The sequence below is a fragment of the Coenobita brevimanus genome, chromosome 78 (assembly GCF_032717465.1).
Source record: "Coenobita brevimanus isolate Jiangsu-jjx chromosome 78, ASM3271746v2, whole genome shotgun sequence".
Classification (NCBI taxonomy): domain Eukaryota; kingdom Metazoa; phylum Arthropoda; class Malacostraca; order Decapoda; family Coenobitidae; genus Coenobita; species Coenobita brevimanus.
In genome coordinates, this window is record NC_137031.1 from 25348613 (window position 1) to 25372512 (window position 23900).

General features: G+C 40.1%; 1 protein-coding gene across 1 annotated transcript in view; it reads left to right on the top strand.

Moving 5' to 3' along the window:
* Positions 1–7650, top strand: part of LOC145408759 (1,5-anhydro-D-fructose reductase-like) — a 104708-nt gene extending 97058 nt beyond the window's left edge. Inside the window, exons 9-11 of the mRNA XM_080279414.1 lie at positions 1115–1233; positions 5840–6011; positions 7549–7650. Of these exons, the coding sequence (XP_080135540.1) occupies positions 1115–1233; positions 5840–6011; positions 7549–7650 (393 nt within the window). The remainder of the gene's footprint in view (positions 1–1114; positions 1234–5839; positions 6012–7548) is intronic.
* The last annotated feature ends 16250 nt before the right edge of the window (positions 7651–23900 follow it).

The following is a 23900-nucleotide window of genomic DNA, read 5'->3' on the forward strand; positions in this document are numbered from 1 at the left end:
CATGAAATATAGTAAAAGTTTTTCAATCGTGATGGGACCAAGTTTTTTCACAATAGCGAATTTTTTGCGATTTTTGTGCCAATGTTGTTGCGATTTGAATGTGCAGTTTCGGTTGTCCAAAATACACACAGACACACACACACACACACACACACGGCTACTGCTATTGTATTATTAGACAAGTGCTCGTGAGCCTTTCGGGCCCCTCGCACTCGCTCCTGTGGAGGGCTCTCGTGCTTCTGTAATATATTTTAGTTATAGCTATGGGCAAAAAATTCTATGGAGATCCTATGCCGGGCGCCGGCAGCGGCGTTTTTTGGTCAAAATGTGATCGCTCATTAAATATAGTAAAAGTTTTTCAATCGTGATGGGAGCAAGTTTTTTCACATCAACGAATTTCTTGAGATTTTTGTGCCACTTTTGGTGCGATTTGAATGTATAGTTTCAGCTTTCCAAAACACACACCCACCCACACCCACACACACGCACACGCACACTCTCACGCACACGCACACTCTCACGCACACACACACACACACACACACACACACACACACACACACACACACACACACATACGGCTAGTGCTATAGTATATTAGATTTACTATCACGAGCTAAACTTCACCAACCTTTCCCTGTCAACATTGTCTCCTGCCTGTCACTCAGAATATCCTTCCCTCTCAGGCTCCTTTGTTGTGTCCTTCATATTCCTATCACATAAACATACTACATACATCATCTTACATCACCACAGTCAGCAGGAAATGTCAGCGATTTATTGATCCTGAATGTAGTGTAGAAAGCTGGACGAATATCATACTGCCTGTTTCACATCCAAAATATGTCCATCACTTTCCTTCCTGACTGCATCATATCAAGGAAATACACCTATGAGCAAATAGACGTGCCAGGCCTCTTGAACCATAAGAATATTATCCAGCGAGGAAAGTGAGAAGCAGAAGAGGTAAAATATTAAGCTAAGTAAAACTGTTTGGACACAGATTATGAAAAACTAGGAAGTCATAGGACCGCAGGGAATAAACGTATATTATTTAGACTTTGGACAATATGACCCATTGCACTGACTAGCGTTCGTCTCCGTGTCGTTGCAGGTTGAGATGCACGTGTATCTGCAACAAAAGGAGCTGCATGAGTTCTGCAAGGCCCACAACATCTATATCACAGCTTACAGTCCACTGGGATCACCCGGCAGAACAAAGCTCATGGGCCCGTGAGTTAAATGTCCACAATCACAGACAAGAATATTGATCCACTCTTTAGACTCCGGATCACCTCGAACTGTCAGTACACGAAAATATCATAACACACTACATAACACCTAGTGACATACTGTATATGCTGTTAATATGTTTGAGGAAAGTCGTGCCTAAATTCGAGAAACAGCAGTGGATATTCTCTAGCTAGGATCTCCACTGTTCTTTCCTCCAGCTCACTCGAATTTAGGCACGACTTTTCTCAAATCTCTGCATTATATATTAACAGCATACATGTCACTAGCTATTATGTAGTGTGTTAAGATATTTTAGTGTCCTGACAGAACTGTCACCCTGTCCTTCTGTCACTCACTAACATTTATCGAACACGAGATACTTCATTCTCGTATACATTAACTACTTTAATGAAGCCTCATCTTATGTCCCTCAGAGTTCTGTTCCTTGTCTATTGACTTCAGCAGCTTTGACGAGGCCCACTAACGGTCCATGAAACTCCCTCTGCCATCTCGTATTTCTGTACGTGTGGGAAAATATATTACATAACTGAATATCTCAACGAGTTTTTCTGGCTCCGAGGGTCGTATTTCGGGGTTTCAGGAAATAATGTTCAGTACCTCGTTGCCTCTGTGAACAAAAGAGTTATTGATAGATTTCAGTGAAATTTCGTGGGTATGTGAATCATGGGCCAACAAAGAGCCTATTAATTTTTGGCGGTAATGTGAGTTGTTTGCTATAGGTATTGGCGGAGGTATGCTGTCTTTGAGTGTTGTGTAGTTATTTATTATGAAGAAGTAAATCGGTACTTATGTCCACAACTGTAGTCAAAGAACCATCTTCCCAGTTCCGTCTGAAGGAAATTAACAATTGGCGAAATACTATGAAAACCCTGTGTCTACTAGTGCGTGTTTCAGATGGTTCAACTTTTCCGCTATGTATTCGTCACACTTTGGGAAGATATTTCTTTCTCTGTACATGTCCCCATGCACTGCCTAAGCCATTTTGATGGTACGGTCACAAAGAACAGCCGAAACAGCAGCAACGACAAGCACTGGTGACACAACATACGACATTGTAGTGTGTGTGTGTGTGTGTGTGTGTGTAATTCACCGGGTCGGGTCGGTCAGGATCACTTGATGGTCGTGATCGTCAGCTTTTACCCTCACGGGAGGGAGCTGAAAGCTCATATAGTCCGATCTAAGGGCAAGGCTGTGACCTTCACACACGCACACACCCGTCCCCTTGCTCAAGGGGGACAATAACCACCCACTTCGTCAGTGAAACTTTTCGCAACCTGAGCGAGGCGCGAACTCCCGTCCACCAGTTGGCAAGCGAGAACGTTACCACTGCACCAGCGAGCGGTGTGTGTGTGTGTGTGTGTGTGTGTGTGTGATAATAAATGCAGAGACTTGCTTCTCAGTAGGATGATAATCGTTTGAAACCAAAGGAAAATATTGATTGGTTCTAACCCTTTCACTACCTGAGGCCTTTTTAAACCTGAATGCAATTACTTAAAGTAACAGTGATAAAATAGTCACTGTACTGAAAAAGAGAAAAATGTTGGAATATCTTATCATTCAGTGTGTGTCAAAAACAAAGCCATTTTATACTGTATGTTGTAATCTAGCGCCCTCACGAGGCAAGTGTCTTTGATCGGCCAATATTTTCTCATCGTGTCCGACTTTGGTTATAAGCTTAACAACCCTTTCCCTGAGGCCCACCAGTTCAACGTGCACATATTCTCAATTGTAATCGCTTCAGTATTAACACCCACCGTCCATACTGAATACGTGCTAGCGCTGTCTCATGCATTACCGGTAATTTGGTATATGCGAGGAGTATTTAATGGCATTTCGGTTGGTATGGTAGAAGTAGGTTTGTTGGAAGTAAAAGAAAAGCCGCTATAATTAAATTCACGTAATCAAACTAAGCCCTAATTTAGCCAATGTTCGACCTCCCGTCACTTCTGACAAAGGCAGCATCCCAAACCAGTCGACCACCAATACCTCTCATGAGACACTATTCGTAGATCATTCAAGGAGGAAAATATTCATAGTTAACAACAGTGGAATTAACGTTATCTTTTGACGTCCTTAGTGGTCTAGTGCGTGGCGTAACAGGTGAGCAAAGCCTAAGACGCAGCCTTCGTGGCCAGTCTGGAACAATACTTCCCTCCAAACAAGGCTCATTCCGTATTTTCTATGGTACAAATTTCGTAATATTTCTTTCTAGGCGATTTAGTTATACAGTATATTGCACCTTGATATCATATTCCACATTATTAGTGCAAGCTCTATAGTTATTAAACAGATCTAAGTAATAAAAGAGGAAAATGTAAATTATGTGCAATAATCATAATGAATAGCAAAAGAACACGTGCTACGAAGTGCTAGCTGTTACATGGTTCAGTTTGCCATGAATGATGAGAGCAGAGATTGACTAGTATCCCTCCCTCCATATATATATGAATGAATAAGTAAATAAATTCTGTGTTAATTGCCTAAGGAACGGACATGGGCTATAATGTTAAAATTCCATGGGTAATAATCTCGTCAGCGTCTGACCCAATCATTATTATCTATCTTGCCATTAGGAATCATGGAGAGAAGCGGACTCAGAAACATATTAAAAGAGGGAACTCAATCTGAAGTGGCCGTGCTTCCCAGAAAACCATGCTTGATAATGACTCAAAGGAACGTGGGAAAAACTCCAAAGATAAGGAAAGCATGTGATAAGGGCCTCGAGTGTTATCATGATGGCTGCTTGGGACGGAGCGTATTGGTCTGTGAGCTGCCCCTAACCACTCCACGTTTTTTTCTCTTATCCTCTTTGGCTTAGGATTACTGAAACACCGTATCAAGCTATTTATTTTACCCGTTACACATCAGCCTTAATTTTAACCCTCTTATGTGATGGGAAGCCTATAATATTTTAGTCCAGCTAACGCCAACCATTTTATTTACCTGAGAGCGAGTCATAAGAACCTGGGTGTTGACATAGTGGTAGATATCGTTCACATGAGTCATAGGAGCCTGACTCTTGGTATTCTCCGGCAAATTACTGATGGAATTTGTGCCCATACTAAAAAGAGAGAAATAATAAAACAGTAATTGCTAAATCCCATGTTGCCCCATTCACAGCGTAGGGATCCGAGGCTAGGTTCCTTAAATCCAGATCATTTAAGGGTAGGAGACCAACCTACGCCCCTGGTAACGTTTACATAATAGAAGTACCTCTGGTCATCTCTTAGACTCGAACCAGAGCGCGTAGACCACAATGCATTCCCGTCCGAACGGCCTATCAGTCGCAAGAACAAGCAGTAGATTATCAGTAAAGAAAATTCTAGTGCTATATACTTTAACCTTAACCACTTTCCACTGGAATAGTTTTTATTTTATTCCGGATACCTTCTGAAGATTACTCTGTGTATAATGTAAGAGAGATTTTTCAAACAGGATGGATAATCTCTTCAGTACAAGACCTTTTTCCTATGCTGCATAAATTCTATAGCTCTCTGCATGAATGAAAGGAAAACGTATGCCATCGAACTGAATGAGTTCTTAAAATTATATTAGCATAAGAATTAGAATAACAAGAAGGATTTACTGCAGTTTCGGTGATGAAGAGTGGCGCCTTCACGTAGTGGCACAGAAATAACTGGTCAGGTTATACAAATGTGCCTCAGCTCCTTACCTATCCTGTGATTGTATGGTGGATTGTATGAGAAGGGCAGCTTGAGCTTGCTGTCCACACAGGGCATCAAGTTTATGTTCAGATGAGCGTGAGTCAACAACAACAACAACAACTGTACTCTCTCTGCAGAGTGACAGGCAGAGCACATTATAAACAGAAAAATAACTTTGGAACTTCAGTATGATGGGAGGTGTAGGTTTTACTCACGCTACCTCTACTCGATTTTAAGTGAGCTTGGGAGAACGTCCTGGCAAGGAATAGGCAATTTAATGTGATACTTCCCTTCAGTATAAAGAATCTGTCTTGAGCTAAGTAAATTGTCTTAGTAGTGCAGGGGTTAAGAGTCCATTTTCTGAAGAATACTGTAGACTTAATGACAACAGGGTCAGAGATGTGCTTTATAACGAGAACATCCTGCTTTTTGTCCTGAGTGCCTCAGGCAACGCTATTTGTAGTTTGCAACGCTGCACAAATAGGGAATTTTTCTGTAGGATATTGTGGACTTGTGAGGGAAAAAAAGGGAACATGAAAGAAAGGCAAACTAAGACAAGGATTCTCCATGAGAGCCTTGAAAAGATTTGATCTCTAAGTTGTTCCTGGAGTTTTTTTTCGCTCACCCAGTAATATCGATGGCAGCAGGTTTGTCACTTTGCCCCGAAATGTACGGTAGATTATGACACTTCAGCTGAATACGGCTCATAAGATTTTACAAACGAGGGAGTGTTGGGATTTACTGCCCATATAATGCTATGTAGGGGGTAGGGGTCTGGTCTCCCTAGCCTTAAATGCCAGGACAGATTATATTAGCCCCGGGCTGCTTCACACCTGATGAGACAAAAAATTAATAAATAAATAAATAAAAGCAGATAATAGATAAATACACTTCTTTTACAAACCTTACTTTCTGGACAGATCCTCGGAGACCGCCAACAAGAAGCAACCGCTGGAGGACCCTGTGGTGGGGCTGATTGCTGAGCGCCATAAGGTGTCACCGGCACAGGTGCTCATCCGCTACCTGCTGCAGCTCAACGTCATCGTCATTCCCAAGTCTGCAAACCCGACTCGAATCAAGACCAATATTGATGTATGTAATTCTGTGGCATATCACTGAGTATTTTCTTCAGTAGAATGATATCTTTTCATGATAATCTGACCACACCCAAGCTGTTTTATATCACTCAGTAAGGAACTCTGCCATACTCTGCTCCAGCCCACTTGTCAGTAGAGCAGCACTTTCTTAGTCACCATCCACTTAAAAAGTAAAATTTATGAATAACTGTAAGCATACGGTGGTGCAAATCATAAATTAATCAGTAAACAGGAAATTGCCGTACGCAGTTAGAGGTGAATATCAGAAGGTGTGAATCTACGGACATTCTGGTTGGCAAGGAGTACAGTGTCGGGGAAAATTATGGCTATATTTATTCTGACGTGCAATTCTGTAGCACATCATTTCCTCTGTTAAGGACAATATCTTTTCATCATAACTAAGCTGTCACCAGAAGAATTTTAAAAATATCTTTGGAAGGATCTCTGCTACTGACAATACTAAGGCAACTCTAGCACTGAAGTTTAAAAAGCCAATCCTAGGCTGAAAAAAGAAAAAACTCTTTCGGGATATCATAACTACAAATTTAATGACACCCTTGTAGTGAAGGGATCAAATACATGGAATTTTGTTTCACTTTCTCAATGAACGGTACGTCGTTGGACCACCGTGCTTTTTTTGTGCTAGCTTGGCCGCTGAGATGTAGCAATATATTAGCAGTAGAATATTAAGTAAGTCACGAGAAATTGCTGAGGCAAGAATGTAGAGCCACGGCAGTGCATTTTTCTCCCACTGATATGCGTGAAATAACTGCGAAAGACGAAAACCTGGGCCAGCTTTACATAAAACTAGTATAATTAATAAATTAACACATCAATACATAGAAGTACAGTAATAACAATGCATAAAGGCAATACCAAATTTAAGCCCTGAAATACTTTATTTGTCAAAGTTACAGATCAGCTGAAAATAAGGCACATTAATTAGTTACCGTGTTATGTACAAGACATTCCATTTCATGCTCAATATATAAAGATTTTAGAATCAAAAGACTTGGAACATTTTTGTCAGTCATTTAAGTATTTTTCAGATACTGTTCAGTTTAGGTGACACTTTTGAACAAAACTCTAAAAGCATATCATCTGACGGAAAGGTTAAAGAGCAAAAATGTTCACAGTATAACCTTTATCAGACCTTCAGAACTCACATCTACCACGGCCATGACTGCATTAAGTGGTAAATAGCTGGTAGTTTATCAACAGCATAACAACAAGACTGGTAGAGTCAGCTCAAATAATCGCTGGCGATGCATTTTTAAGATGCCCATGAATGGTGAAAATCCGAAAATGAACGACGCCCTCCAGAACGGCCCAGGCAGCTTTCATTTAACTATGGGATTACTTAAAAACCTTTGATAGTGCACCAAAGCTGATATATGTGTATTTTGGGATGATTCAGTACAAGGCATATAACTCGACACGCCAGTGGTGATTCCATAAATATAGAGGGGCGACTGCAAGTAGATGCGATTTTAAACGAGGACTAACCGTGTGTCTCCGAACTTATTTATCAGGTATGGGGGTTCACACTGACTGACTTGGAGATGGCCGCACTGCAGTCACTGGACGAAGGGGATGAGGGACGTATTATGAACGCCACTGAGATTCTCAAGTGAGTAACATGAGTCTCATTGATGTCAAAAAGTATGAAAAGTGTCTCTGGAGCAAGAGGCCTTCACGTGGTGTCACAAATATTTCTTGGCTGCTCTAATCTTTGTTGGCCGGGTATGATAAGCGTCTCTCAGCTCCCTCCTTGTCTGTAAAAAAGAAGGATGGTGGAGTGAAGGACAAAAGCGGTTTCAACATGCATTTCATGAGGTTCACGTCCAGATAAGCCTGGGGCCAAAACAACAACAGTGATGAGAAATACTGTTACTCCATTTCTAAGTTTTTACTTAGAAGCACCACCAAAACAAAGGAGAATAAGACCTCATAGTGAAAAGAGGAAAAGTCACACTGGGATTAGAAGGAAGTAGGACAGATACAAGACACAGATGATGACAGAAGTGATTGGTAACTGACAATGATATGGCTCATGTTAGGAGGAAAGCAGGAGTGATACGAGGCACAGACAGTGAATTTGAAACTGGAGTTGATATTGGTACTATAGGTTAGGAGGAGAGAGAGAGAGAGATTGAGAAATAGATGTAGATAGATAGATATAGATATATATATAAATAGATAGATAGATACAGATAGATATAGATAGATATAGATATTATATATAAATAGATAGATAGATACAGATAGATATAGATAGATATAGATAGATCGATAGATAAATAGATAGATAGATAGATATAGCTATAGATAGATAGATATAGATAGATAGAAAGATATAGATAGATAGAAAGATAGATATAGAAAGATAGATATAGATAGATAGATAGATAGATAGATATAGATAGATATAGATAGATAGATATATAGATAGATATAGATAGATAGATATATAGATAGATAGATATATAGATAGATATAGATAGATATATAGATAGATATATAGATAGATATATAGATAGATATAGATATAGATAGATATAGATATCGATGTAGATGTAGATGTAGATAGATATAGATTATAGATAGATAGATAGATAGATAATGAATGGAGGAAGGAAAAAACAAAGGGATAAAAAAATAAGTCCATGTGCCTAAAGGCATTCTCCATGCATAAAATATTTACAACAACTGGACTTGAACTGAAGTGGATTAAATGTTTGTGGGAATCAACTCCCACGAAGTGAAATCCAGAGAGTAGTAGTTCTGGGGATAAATGAATTTTGATAAGCAGAGGTTCTGCATTGCGGGGGAAAGAGTGTGAGTTCATGGGCGCTCCCAGCTACTTCACTATTTCGGAAGAAAATGTGAAAGGGAGGAACAATTGAAGCCAGTTCGTCTGAACACTTACGGTAAAAATATCTCTAAAATAATGCTAAAGAAGCAACTTCTCTACGTACTGATAATGGAGGAAGGTCTTGCGTGATGGCAGGATTATTGATTAATGTAATGGCTTTATTTTGAATTTTGTCCAACTGCCTCATTGCAACCGCTCCACATCCACTCCATAGTGGTGAGCAGTATTCGATCTGAGAACGCACATGACTTTTGTATATTGTGGCCATCTGCTCGTCAGTGAAGAACTCACGAACTCTGTACATGTCCCAATTTTTGGGAAGCATTTTTAGCAAGGGATTTAACATATGCTGTCCAGCTTAGGTTGGGGTTTACAGTAACACCTAGGATATCAATTGTAGTGGATATGGGAATACTGACATCATTTAAAATTATATACAAACATACACGCACACACACACACACACACACACACACACACACACACACACACACACACACACACACACACACACACACACACACACAATTGAAACAGAAGGGAGTGTTGAATGACAGTGGTATGATAAAAGTTAGGAGGGTAGATCAGATGTAAATCATAAAAGCCAAAACATTCGCCCAAGAATGTGTATTGCCCGCCATCACCAAATAACTAGATTAATAAAATAGAAAAAACAAATTAATTAAAAAGCAAATAGTCATTCTCAGGATCTTTCTAGCCAAAGAAAATAAAAGTAAGTTGAGTTAGGAAGATGATAATTATGTTTAAACTACGATATGACAAATAATGAGTCCACCAGTACCAAATTACCTATCTGGAGTATAGGGCCCAATGCCTGGCTAAAACAGTCTGGCAGATTCGTATTTATGCGTAGATGAAAAGACACTTTTACTTTAAATAATCGAAACTCCCAATCATCTCTCGTGGTTCAGTGCTGCAATTTCGGCAGGTTCATGACTCGGACTGGGACATTCTGCTCACAAGACCATGAGCCACCTCCTATTTAAGTGGCCTTAGGCACACGTCTGAGTGAAGAGCAAGTGCTTTGTGCATTGGTTTGGAGAGGCTGCCGAATTTATGCATGTCCACCAGCCAGGGAGTTCTACAGGAAAATGTAGTAAAAAGAGTATTTTGCACATGCAATAACTTGATCCATGTGTCACCGTCTATCTTTAAACGGCGATGACTCAGACTTCATCACTATGCAAGGGATTTTCTGGGACTGGATTTTCTTGATATGTAGTATTTTCTGTCATACTATATTTCTGGTGTAGTTTACAAACCATAATTTTTATTTGTTTTTATTTCAGTTTGAAAGGCCACCCTGAGCGCCCACATTAGTATGGAAAATGCTTTCATTTATCAGACAGAAGACCAAGATTGTTCCACACAAAGCTTTACCTGATTATTTTTCCTCCTGCTACTAGGTTAAGTTCACTTCACATTGTTCAGTTTCTAATAATATTTCTGTTTTGCACTTATGACTGTTAAACTACTGTTTATATAATCACATGCTTGACAGTTGTTTCTCAGACAATCCACTGCATACTTGCAGTACTTGATGTGCTTTATAAATCTCGGGCCGTATTGTAAACGATCACAAGCTTGTAAATTATATTCCTTGTTTAGAATAAACATTTACCTTCACTAATAAAGCTACCGAACACTTCATAATTATATTAGCATTAGTATGAAAGTGAATGAGCTGGAAAAACCTAAACACCCTATGACCATAGTAGACATATGGAGACTTGCCTATCAAACATGTACAACAGCACTAAACTTATGCTGGAGCACACGGCCCTAACATAGGGCTCTTTTAAAGTTATAGAGTAGATTATTTCCGAAAATGCTTAGCGAGTGACTGAAGGACATATTTGCTTCTAGAGACGCCTCTGCATGCAGAAATTGGTTTGGAATCTTTATAAATACGGCTGCTGAACTATTTAGCTCCAAAGTTCTGAGTACTGGGTGGTGGCAGTGTACATAACAAAGACTACACAGCCAAACACCTTCATTGGGGCTGATGTTCCTTGTAAGGTTGATAATTATAATTCCATGTGTACCTAAGAGAAAGAAACCTTCTGTATGATTCATGTAATAAACCATGACCATCTCACAGGAATGTGCCTCATTTTTACCACATGAGCCACGTGTCAATCGCTTAGTATGTTGTGGAACCCAGAGAAATTAGTTACTTAAGCAAAAAGGCTCTCCCATCATGGCTAGTGGCTGATCACTCTATCTTCTTATGCCTGGAGTGAGTAGCTTAGACCTGTACCGCTATGGTTTTGGAGGGGCAATAAATTATCAGATGCTGAATGCATCGATGGAGCAACTCATCCAGTTACTCATTATTATAAAAAAAAAAAAAAAATTCAAAACAAAAAAATCTGTGTATGCCCAGACCACCAATATGCAACATATTAAGCACATCTGCTGTGTGTCATTCTCTTTACGATTTACATCAAGGTGTCACATGAAAGAATTCACAGCCACCTCTTATTTTACCAGATTAACGTCTGGTCATGGATACCTTAATAGCCTAAAGGCTATCTTTCTGTTATCCAGTGCTTTTCCCCCCATCAGGAACATAGGAACCCGAAGCTAGGATACTTAGTCCCAATATTTAAGGCAAGGATGACCAATGTCCCTAATCCCTAGGAGGCATTATGTGAGCAGTACATGCAATGTCATAAGCATTTTCTTTGTGAACAAGTAAACCTTTCGTGTGTCACTCAGTGTAGAGTCATCCAAGGTAAAGAGAATGTGAGAGGTAGTTTCACCGTCCCCGGCTTGCGCAGAGGCTGTGATATCCAGGATAATAAGAGAGAGAAAATGAGAGCATGAAAGAAAATGAATGTAATGATATACAAATGTAAATTGGTTATTGCCAGATCATTTGGTAGGTGTTTAGAGTTGCTATGCTCTCAACCAACAATCTCTGTCAATATTTTCAGCAGCATTTCTCATAATCAGCTAGCTTACAGGCACCTGTGACGTCAGGTCTGTGTCTGTATGACCCTGTATACGACATTCCTATGTTCTCTGAAAGCAGACAGTTCTTCTTGAAGACATATTGTATAATATCTCAAAAACATAGCACTAACCTTTTCATTGCTCTGCATGCAGTTTAACTCCACCCACGATGACACGTTTGTCGTCATATGGGCGTGGCTGCGACTATACTCGATGACGCGTTTGTCGTCATTTAAGCATAAAAACCTTCGTCAGAGAAAAAGTTTTTGGCCGATTGGCATCATTTTTGGAGGCATCATAGTTCCCATGCTTCTCATTAAATTAATGAATTGGCAACCTTGGGGCCCGAGACGTGCAGCAGCCCAGACTGGTTGATTAGTTCCACAGCAGCTGTCGAGGGAGAAGGTAGCGTGCGGTGGGGAATTTAAATCATACTCTATTTACCTCCGTCCTGAGTGCACGTCATATTCCACTATACCCAAGGGCTTGTGTTTACTTTTTGGGCACTAATGTGATTAGATTCGGTGTTTACAATAGGGAATTAGGTGTTTGTGAATCATTCCTGGCCGTTATCAGCCCAACAAAGATTGTGCTAGGCCTATCCTGTTTTTCGGCATCTCCCAACTACACTCCCTCTACCCTGGACCCAATGTAAGTATTCAACATTGATCAACAGTGACAGTGAATTAGGTGAATATAGTGTGCAATAGCTAGTGAGGAAGGACATGGTGAATTGTTTAGCAGGGGGAGGCAGGAAACCACCTGACGACACTGCGTTGTCCTGAATGGAAAATTTGCCAAGGTGTTGATGAAATCCTTGTTTTATACTGATATATGGTGGATAGTGTTATTGTGCAATAGAAAGGAGTATAGTGCAACAAGTGTACGTGATGAAATATTGTATAGGGCAGGAGTCACATATGCCTTACAGCCACGGCATGCAGTTGTCAGGAGGGGATAAAATAGAGGAGGTTTATAGGGATATTTGATTTTATCATATTGTTATATTTATTCTGTATGCTTTCTGTGTGAAATAAAGCATGAGTGTTATGGTGATATGTTTCTTGTATGCTTGTGTGCATGAACATAAAAACTGCACCACGTGCTCGTCAGAAAATATCGTCTGTGATGCCTTAGATATCGCAGATGTGACATAAAGAGCATGTCCATGTACTGTTGTGGTGAAATATACTGCATGTCTCATAACATGATGGATTTGATTATGTGTATTGTGAAACAAAATCATAAATTCTGCAACGTCTTCAGGTAAGGGAAACATCATCTGCTACACCTTAGCACACAGGTAAGGGCCACGTCCTTGTACTTATTGTGGTGTAGTATACGTGTATCTCATAGTGATAGATTTGGTTATGTTTTATGTGAAAGACGGTAAAAGACTGACCCAATTGTTCGTAGGAAAGAGTGCATTTCGTACATCTGAGTTAGCACAAAGGTAGTGACATGCAATGCGAGGTTAGGAACACGTGCATTTATATTTGAAATATACTGTGTATCTCATATATTGATAGTTAGGCTGTGTATTATGAGAATATCATGTGAAAGACTGACCCATGTGCTCTTAAGAAAGAGAACGTCTCGTACGCCTGAGCTAGCACAAAGGTAGCATAATGTAACGTGAGATACATAATTGTAGAGGGTGTGATATACTGTGTATTCCATACAGTGATATATTTAGTTATGTGTTTATGTGAAAAGAAAGTGAAAATGAACCACATGATCGTCTGGAAATCATCCTCTGCTACACCTTACCGCCCAGGTAGGGGTCACATAATTGACCTACAGAAGTCGTGCATTTACAGTTTATTGGTGAAATATACTGTCTGTCCCATATATTGATAGATGAGGCTATGTATTATGTGAAAATAACATGAACTACTGACCCATGTGCTCGTAAGAAAGATAACGTCTCGTACGCCTGAGCTAGTACAAAGGTAGCAAAATGCAACATGAGGTTAGGAACAAGTGCATTTACATTTTCTTGTGGTGAAATACACTGTGTATCTCATAAAAAGGTATAGATTAGGTAATGTTTTATGTGAAAAGACAGTGAAAAAATGACCCACGTGCTCGTAATGAGAAGTGTGTGTCGTACACCTGAGCTAGAACAAAGGTAGCGAAATAAAACGCAAGGTTAGGAAGACATCTATCTATCTGTTTATTGCCAGAAGCCTTAATCCCTTATACGAGGTGGCCACAAACAAATCGCTTCCACGTCACCCTGTCCCCCGCCATTACACTGCCCCGCTCCCAATTCACACCGCCCTCTCTCATATACCTCTCCACTCCATCCCTCCATCCCATCCTTGGCCTTCCCCTCCCTCTCTCCCCCCTGCACCTCACTCACATACACTCTCGTCGTCAGTCTCTCAATCTCCATCCGCTCCATATGGCCAAACCACCTCAGTGTGTTTCTCTTAATGTTTCCTGTCACATCCACATCCACATCACAACACTCCTTCACATCCTCATTTGTCAGTCTCTCTCTCCATGTGACTCCCCAGGTTCCTCTTAAATAACTCATTTCCACTGCTCTCACTCTTGACTTATGTCCTTTCAACAACGTCCTAGCTTCACTTCCATATGTCAGAGTTGGTATTACAATACTGTCATGTAATAACTTTTTCACTTCCATTCTCACTTCCCTGTTTCTTATCACTGCCTTCAAGGAACTAGCAACCTTTCTTCCTTGTTGTACCCTTTCAAGCACTTCACCCTCCAAACTTCCATCCTTACTCATCACACTACCCAAGTACTTAAACGTACTCACATTTTCCATTTCCTCATCATCTAACCTAAGTGTACATTCACTGACTTCACTTCTCTTGAAGACCATAACTTTCCTCTTTCCTACATTCACCTTTAGATTCTGTTTCTTACACATCCCCAAACTAATCCACCAAGCCTTGCAGCTCCCCTTCGTCATCACTTAACAACACAGTATCATCAGCGAACAACAGTACAGGGAGATTCCAAACACTGCCCTCTCTCATTAGGGCCACTCCAGCATCCACTGCCCTACCTTCTTTCTCGTTTATAACCCCATCCATATACAGATTCAACAACCATGAAGACATGACGCATCCTTGTTTCAACCCAACCTTCAAAAAGAAATATTCACTCAGTTCACTATCCACATTCATTGCAGCCTTAGCACCCTCATACCTACTCTTCACATCATTCAACAACTTCCCATCTACTCTTATATTCTTAATACTTTCCACAATTCTTGTCTATCCACCCTGTCATATGCTTTCTCCAAATCCATGAATGCTGCATTCAACTTGTTTCCCTTCTCTAGACACTTTTCCACTAAAGATCTGAGAATTAATATCTGATCTACACAACCTCTTCCCTTCCTAAAGCCTCCCTGTTCTTCTCTAACTAATTCCTCTGTTATTTCCCTAAGTTTGTCAATAAGTATCCTACCGTATACTTTGCCCATTACACTGAGAAGACACATGCCCCTATGATTACCATACACTTCTTTTTCCCCTTTCCCTTTGTACAAGGGAATAATTATACCTGACTATCAATCACCTGGGACATTACCTTCCTCCCAGGCCAATCTGCACATCTTCCACATCCATTCTACTATATCTCTCCCCCATGCTTCACCATTTCACCACACACTCAATCAATCCCTGGGGCTTTTCCCATTTTGACTTTGTTCATTGCTTCCACAACTTCCATCCTACTGATTTCTTCCCCTCTTCTCACCTCCCTCCTTCTCCAGGCCATTCCCCAGCCACTTATACTTTGCATTCCTTTCATTCTCTTTTTTTAACAATTCATTAAAGTGTCCTCTCCATCTGCTCACTTTTTCTCCCTTCTCAACTAGTAATCTGTTTTAAACTTTCACTCCCCTAACTTCATTGCCACCCTGTCTGACTCTTCTCACCTCTTTCCAGAACATTTTCTTACATTCCCTCCACTTAACACTCATATTCCTTCCAAATTCCTCATTCACTCTCTTCATACTTTTTCTTACTAATCTTTTCACCTCTCTCTTCCTTTCTACATATAACTCTCTCTTCCGTCTCTCAACTTCTTCCACACCCCTATTTCTCATCCATTCATTATATGCTTTCCTCTTTTGTGTCACAGCCTGTCTCACCTCTTCATTCCACCATGCTGTTCCTTGCACCCCCTTTAGTCTTCTCTTCACCCCACACACCACCTCACATGCTGCACATATTTCATCTGTGAATATCTTACACACACCTTCCACATCCCTCATCTGCTTCAATTTGTATTTACCCAATCGTTCCTCCACTTCTCTCTTATACTCTGCCTTTTTCTCATCCTCTTGTAACCTTCCCACTCTCCTTACATCTTCTCCTTCCTCCCGTCTTTCCTTTCTTCTACTACTCCATTTTACTTGGACTTTGATTCTGACCACCACCAAGTAATGGTCAGAAAGTCCACTTCCCCAACCTCTATGTGCTCTTGTACCCATTACACATCTTCACATCCTTTTATTCTCATACATATAATCAGTCATTGCCTTCCTCTCATTCAGTTCACCATCCACCCTTCTCATCACTCACCACTTATCCCTGTGGATCATTTTGTGCCTGAAGATGGTATTGGCTATCACCAACTCCCTCCCGGCACAAATGTCCAGTAAAGCACTGCCGTTCTCATCTATCTCGGCAGGCACACCCCACTCACCAACTACTCCATCCACCTTCACATTCCCCACTTTACCATTCATATCACCAATCAGAAACACTCTCTCATTCCTTTCCAACTTTTCCATGCACACTTCCACATTTGTTCAAATATCTTCTCTCACTCTGCTTGCATGATCTTGTGTTGGCGCATACATGCACACAATCGCCCACATTTGTAGTCCAACTTTCAGTCTTACCCACACAATCCTTGAACCAACTGATCCATACTCTCTTATATACTCTTTCCATCTGTTACTTACAACAATACACACTCCTTCTTTTTCCTTCTCATTCTCACCTACTCCTGCACATATACCCCATCCATACTCTCATCCTTTCACACTTTCACCTCACCATTTAGTTTCAGTTAATCCACATACATCATTTCGCACCCTCAAGCACCTGGACAATCTCTCTTTCTTTCACCTCCTCATTTGCTTCCCTTACATTCCAGGCCGCCATCCGTATCTTGTCCATTGTACGGTCCTTAGTCATCATCTTTTGGTCAGTCCTGGTCCGAGGCTTCTTGTCCATATTTTTAGTTAGCTGTTTTCCGGGGACGGGTACTAACCCTTCGCCAACCCAGTTGCTGTCACGTAGGGAACACGTGTTGGTTGATTATAAGGTTACCATCCAGTGTTGTAAATGATTTCCTGGTTTACAGGACATCATTTGGCTTGCCACTCGATGTAGAGCTACCCTAAACACAGGGTACTACTACACTAAGTGGGTGGATGATGGGCGCCACCACCTACCACACAAATGTCCATTTACATTTGCATTTACCTTAGGAAAATGTGCATTTAGATTTGGGAGGGGGTGAAATATACTGTGTATCCCATGTATTGATAAATTTGGCTATATTTTATGTGAAAAGACACTGAAAAACTGACCCACGTGCTCGTAATGAAGAGTATGTGTTGTACACCTGAGCTTGCACAAAGGTAGCGAAATACAACATGAGGTTAGGAAAACGAGCATTTACATTTACAATTTTTGTGTGAAATATACTGTGTATCCCATTTATTGATAAATTTGGCTATGTTTTCTGCGAATAGACGGTGAAAAACTGACCCATGTGCTCGTAATGGAGAGTGTGTGTCATACAACTGAGTTAGCACAAATGTAGTGAAGTGCAATGCAAGGTTAGGAAAACGTGCATTTACATTCTTTTTTTTTTTTGGTGAAATATACTGTGTATCCCATGTAATGGGGTTGGGTGGTGTGTGGTGCGGTAGGTATTGGGTTGGGTGGCGTGTGGGGGTTACGTATGCAGTTGGATGGGGTTTGGTGGGGCAGATATAGGGTTGGGTAGGGTGTAGTGAGGTAGGTATGGGGTTGGGTGGGGTGGGGTGTGGTGGGGTAGGTATGATGTAGGTGAGATGTCTTGGAGTAGGTATAGGATTGAGTGGGATGTGGTGGGCATTTCCCTACTACAAGTACTCAGTGCATCCACCCACTATACACCAAAATAGACTATCCATCCACATCAGTTGCTGACGGTATCTGAAAGTAGCCATCTGACACAAAATCTGGGTCACGCCGTGCTTCCAAGGATATTGTGCTTACTTCGACTTCCAGTTGAAGATGGAGAACTTCCAAGCATTGAACTAACTGCTGGTGATTCGTAAATGGTGTATATAATGAAAACAATAAATGTAAATGTAAGCAAGTAGAAGTAAAACATGAAATCAAGTAATGTAAGTAAAATAACGTAAGAAATGTGTGATTTACAGTAACGAATGTGGGTGCGTGCTGCATGAATGTGTATTGTGCCTTATGCTAGTGGTTACAGTGCCTTATACAAATACAATATAAAGCAAGAGGAAATAATGTAAAATTAACACAGAACCCCAGCTTCCTATCATCATAGTTTTGACTGTGACCACATTATGAAAACCAGCTTGCGTTTCTGTACTGCAAGTACTCCATGCATCTGCCTATTTCAAACCAAGATGGACCGTCTATCCACATCAGCCGCTGACGGTATCTGGAAGTTGCCATCTGACGCAAATCTGGGCGTGCTAGGTGAGCACTTTTACCATCACTAGGCATATTTTAACCAATTCTCAGGTCTATTCCTGGAAAAAAAAGTCGAAAATGGCCGGCACTGGGGGCCAAAACGACGACAAAGCCTCCGACACGCAACGGGTACAACTTTTTCCCTTCCCAAAAACCTCTCTTTTCTTCTCCAATCAATTCCTAAGTTAGTTCCGTAACTCTGTCAATAAGTATCCTACCATATACATTTCCTATTCCATTAAGAAGACAGATGCCACCAGTATTACTACACACTTCTTTTTCCTCATTTCCTTTGTACGTGGGAATAATTATACCTGACTTCCAATCCTCTGGGACTTTACCCTCCTCCCAGGCCAATCTGCACATCGTTCATATCCATTCTATCTCTCCCCTATGCTCCAGCATTTCACCACACACTAAATTAACTCCTGGGGCTTTGCCCATTTTGACTTTATTGCTTCCACTACTTCCATCCTACTGATCTCATCCTCCCTTTTCACCACCCTCCTCCCAGTTATTCCCCAGCCACTTACACTTACATTACTTTCATTTTCTATGTTTAACAGTTCTGTAAAGTGTTCTTTCCATCTGCATACTTTTTCTATTTTCTCCACTATCAATCTACCATTTTTATCTTTTACTCCCTTTCTAACTCCTTTTCACTCTGTCTAACTCTCTTTACCTCGTTCCAGAACATGTTCTTACATTCCCTGCACTTCACACTCATATTCCTTCCAAAGTCCTCATCCACTCTCTTCTTACTCTCCCTTACTAATCTTTTCACCTCTCTCTTCCTCTCTACATATAAGTCTCTTCCTTCTCTCAACTTCCTCCATGCCTCTTCTTCCATCCACTCACTATATGCTTCCTTCTTTTGTGCCACTGCTTGCCTCACCTCTTCACTCCATCATGCTGTTCCTTGCACTCCCTTTCGTCTTCTCTTCACCTCACACACCACTTCGCATGCTGCACAGATTTCATCTGTGATAATCTTGCACACACTTTCCACCTCACCCATCTGCTCCAAATCACACTTACTCATTCGCTCCTGGACTTCTCTCTAATATTCTGCCTTTTTTACAATCTATCGCAACTTTTCCACCCTCTTTGTATGGACTACTTCTTCCTGTCCTTCCCTCCTATTCCTCCATCTCATTTGAACCTTGATTTTCACCACCACCTAATGGTGGTCAGAATGCCCACTCCATCAACATCTGTATGCTCTTTCATCCATTACATACCTTCTCATTCTATCATCTACACACACATAATCAGTCATGCCCTTCTCTTCATTCAGTTCACCACCCACCCTTCTCATCACTCGCCACGTATACTTGTGGATCATTTTGTGCCTAAAGAGGGTATTGGCTATCACCATCCCCCTCCCCACACAAATGTCTCCTAGAGCACTGCCATTCTCATCCACTTCTCCAGGCACACCTCACTCACCATCTGCTCCAACCACCTTCACATTTCCTACATTTCCATTCATATCTCCAATCAAAAACACAAACTCATTTCTCTCAAACTTTCCCATGCACTCTTCCACATTTACCCGGAACTCTTTTTCGCTCTGCATGCACGATCTTTCGTTAGCCCATACACTCACATAATCGCCCGCGCTTATATTCCCACTTTCAGTCTTACCTACACAATTCTTGAGCCAACAGATCCACACTGTCTTAAATTCTCCTTCCATCTCTAGCACACAATACATAGTCTCTTTTGCCCTCGCATTCTCACCTACTTCTGCCCATATACCCCCTCCATACTCTCATCCCACCATTTAGGTCAGTTAATCCAAATATTTCCACTTTTGCACCCTCAAACACCCCCTACACTCCATGTTGATAGACAGTGATAGATATAGAGATGTCACTGAGGGAAAAGAGTTAGAGGGAAAATATGCGATACATAAACACCCTAACACTGTGTATGGCCTTCTACCTGTTATATTAATAATATGAATGATCAGGTCAATGGCGTACAGGAAGTAGATGTGGGAGGGCTTTCGGTAGCCTGGGGCCCCCAAGGCAGACAGGTAAATTAATAGATTAATAGATAGATAGATATAGATGGATTAATAGACAGATTAATAGATATATATAGATAGGGTGATAGAGAGAAAAAGAAAAGTTGATTTACAAACAGGCTGACACAGGCATACACACAGACACAAACACATAAACATTAGAGTCTGATGGATGAATATATACACAAGCAGATAATACTGTGTACATTTTATCACTTTGTTTTTATACCAGTTCATCAACAATTCTTACCGCCTTCATCAGCACGGCGCCTTTCTCCTATATTTTGCTTCTTCCACAAGAGTTTATTCAGCTTAGGAGAGCACACTCAGGTAGTGACGGGGTTTTTGTCGTTGTGTCGTTGTTGTGGCCCTAGTCATATATGAGAGCAATTTCTGTGGACTGTAGGATTAAGTCGCCCTTCTCCTGCAGTCCAATCGTCTTCCTTTTTGGGGGTAGGGAGGGAGCTGAGGGACATATGAATAACCGATGCTTGGTTATATCGGTGCCACCACGTGAAGGCTTCCCGAATGAATTAATGAAGGCCATATCCATACCTTCCAGTTCATAACGTTTCTCCAGGAAATAGAAGATAAAAGTCGTTTGTAATGACAGGAATGTAATTAAAATATTCTTTTATTGCAATAACATTATTTGTCTTCTGTCGTACATTGTTATACGAGTTCTTTGTTCTCATTTTTTATAGTTCTGTGGAATCATTTTGGCTTTATTTAATATTCATCATATTTAATGGGACTGGTCTCTCTCTCTCTCTCTCTCTCTCTCTCTCTCTCTCTCTCTCTGATGGTGGCAATATTGAAAGCTAAAAGTTGTATTTTTCAACTTCTACCTCACATTTCTGAACTGGACTGTAATCTTTGCCGTTGCACTAAACCGTCTTATTCCAGCTGAAAGAAAGATAGACAGACATAAAAAGATTACAGATACACAGATAGACAGACAAATAGACAGATAGACACAATAATACCCTAACAAAAAGAAAACAGTCAGATAGATGGATAGATAAATAGATACACAGATACAGATATATAGATAAATAAGAATTTAGGTGCACTGGTAGACAGACAGTGATAGACACACACATGGATAGACCGATCGACAGGCAGATATATAGATCCAGATAAACAGACAGACCAAGGCACACAGACTATCAGACATATAATCTCATATATATATATATATATATATATATATATATATATATATATATATATATATATATATATATATATATATATAATAAATAAATATATATATATATATCATCAACCATTACAAGTCCACTGCTGAACAAAGGCCTCCCCCAACCGCCTCCACGAATTCCTTGACTGAGCCAATCTTTCCCAAGTATTCCCTGTATATTTCTTAATCTCATCTCTCCACCTCGTGTCCGGCCTTTTTTCTGCTATGTTTACAATCTCTTGGTGTCCAGTCAGTCAGCCATTTGCTCCATCGGTTATCTCTTATTCTTGCTACATGGCCTGCCCACCTCCACTTCTATTCTTTTGTAACTTTTATAATGTCTTTGACTTTAGTCTACTCTCTCACCCAAATTGATTTTTCCTATCTCTTAAAGATATTGCCAACACTGACCTTTCCATTGCTCTCTGAGAACGGATTAGTTTATTTTCCCCTGATTATGTCAGTTTCCAGGTCTCACTGCCGTACGTCGGAGCTGGAATTATACATTCGTTATGTACTTTTCATGTATTGGCAAGCTACTTTTCATAATGCCTCAGTGTTTGCCAAAAGCTTTCCATAAAATTGTAATGCGTCTTTTTATTTCGCCATCATGATCTTTCGTTAATTTTAGTATTTGCTCCAAGTAATTTTACTTCTCGACTTCTTCAAGAATTTTTTTTTTTTTCTGATGAAGCTCTTTGGTGTATGTGGATTAAACATTGTTTTAGTTTTACTCCGGTTCATCTTTAGCCCTACATTGAGACTTTCTCTGTTCATGTCATTTAACATTCCTTACAATGTCTCTGCTGTTTCTGAGATTGGGACAATGTCATCTGCAAATCTTAAATGGTTTAGCTTTTCTCCATCTATGTTTACCCTTCTGTTTTCCCAGTCTAACTTCTGGAAATACTTTCTAGGCATGCTGTAGATAATTTGGTAAAGTTGTATCTCTCTGACACACTTCCTTCTCAGTCTTAATTTTTCCTAGTCTTTATGTAATTTAACTGTAGTAGTTCCTTCTTTATATATGTTCTCGAGCAGTTTTACAATGTTCTCATTTAGTCCTTGTTCTCACAAAGAATTTACGATTGGTATGTGCTACACCGAGTCAAAAGCCTATTCGTAATCAACAGAACCTTAGCACAGTGGTTTATTATATTCTGTAGATTTCTCAATTAGCTGATTCATTGTGTGTAGATGATCAGTAGTCAAATACCCGCTTCGGAATCCTGCCTGTTCATTAGGTTGGTATTCTTCCAGATCTGTTGTTATTCTGTTTGTAAGGACTTTCGTGAAGTGTTTATAAATGACTGATAATAAGTTAGTGGGTCAATAGTTACTAAGATCTGTTGAGTCGCCTTTTTGTAAAGTAAAATAACAATTGCATTACACCATTTTTTAGGAATTTTCATTTTTTTTTTTATACATTGACTAAATAAGTGGGCAAGCCTGCTTTGTACTTACACTCCAGCATCCAACAGTAAATATGCTACTATTACATCTTCTGCTGGGGCCTTCCCTCTTTTCATATTTTTAAGATAAACGTTTACTTCGTCTGTTGTTGCCTTAGGTGTTTCACTTGTGTCAACTGAAAAGTTGATGCAAACAGTTGATACATAGTGTTCATTGTGTGTGTGTGTGTGTGTGTGTGTGTGTATATATATATATATATATATATATATATATATATATATATATATATATATATATATATATATATATATATACAAAGAGAGAGAGAGAGAGAGAGAGCAGGGGCGCCGAGAGAATTTAAATGTGCCGCAGCAGAACTAGTTTGGGGCCCCCACCCCTGCAGTAGGTAAAGGTAGCGGTGGGGGGCGTACACTATATGTATATGTAACATAATTTTATTGCTTCAACAACTTATAAATACATTCATTTGAACTGTTGTCCAGAAATAGTTTCATCCACTAGAGTGATAAGACTTACACATAATACACATATGTGTAATCATTACAAAAAATACAAGAAAAACAATAACTAAGCACTAAACTGATAATAATGTAAGTAAAATCATAATAAAATACATAAAAATTACATACAGAATATATATGGCTCAT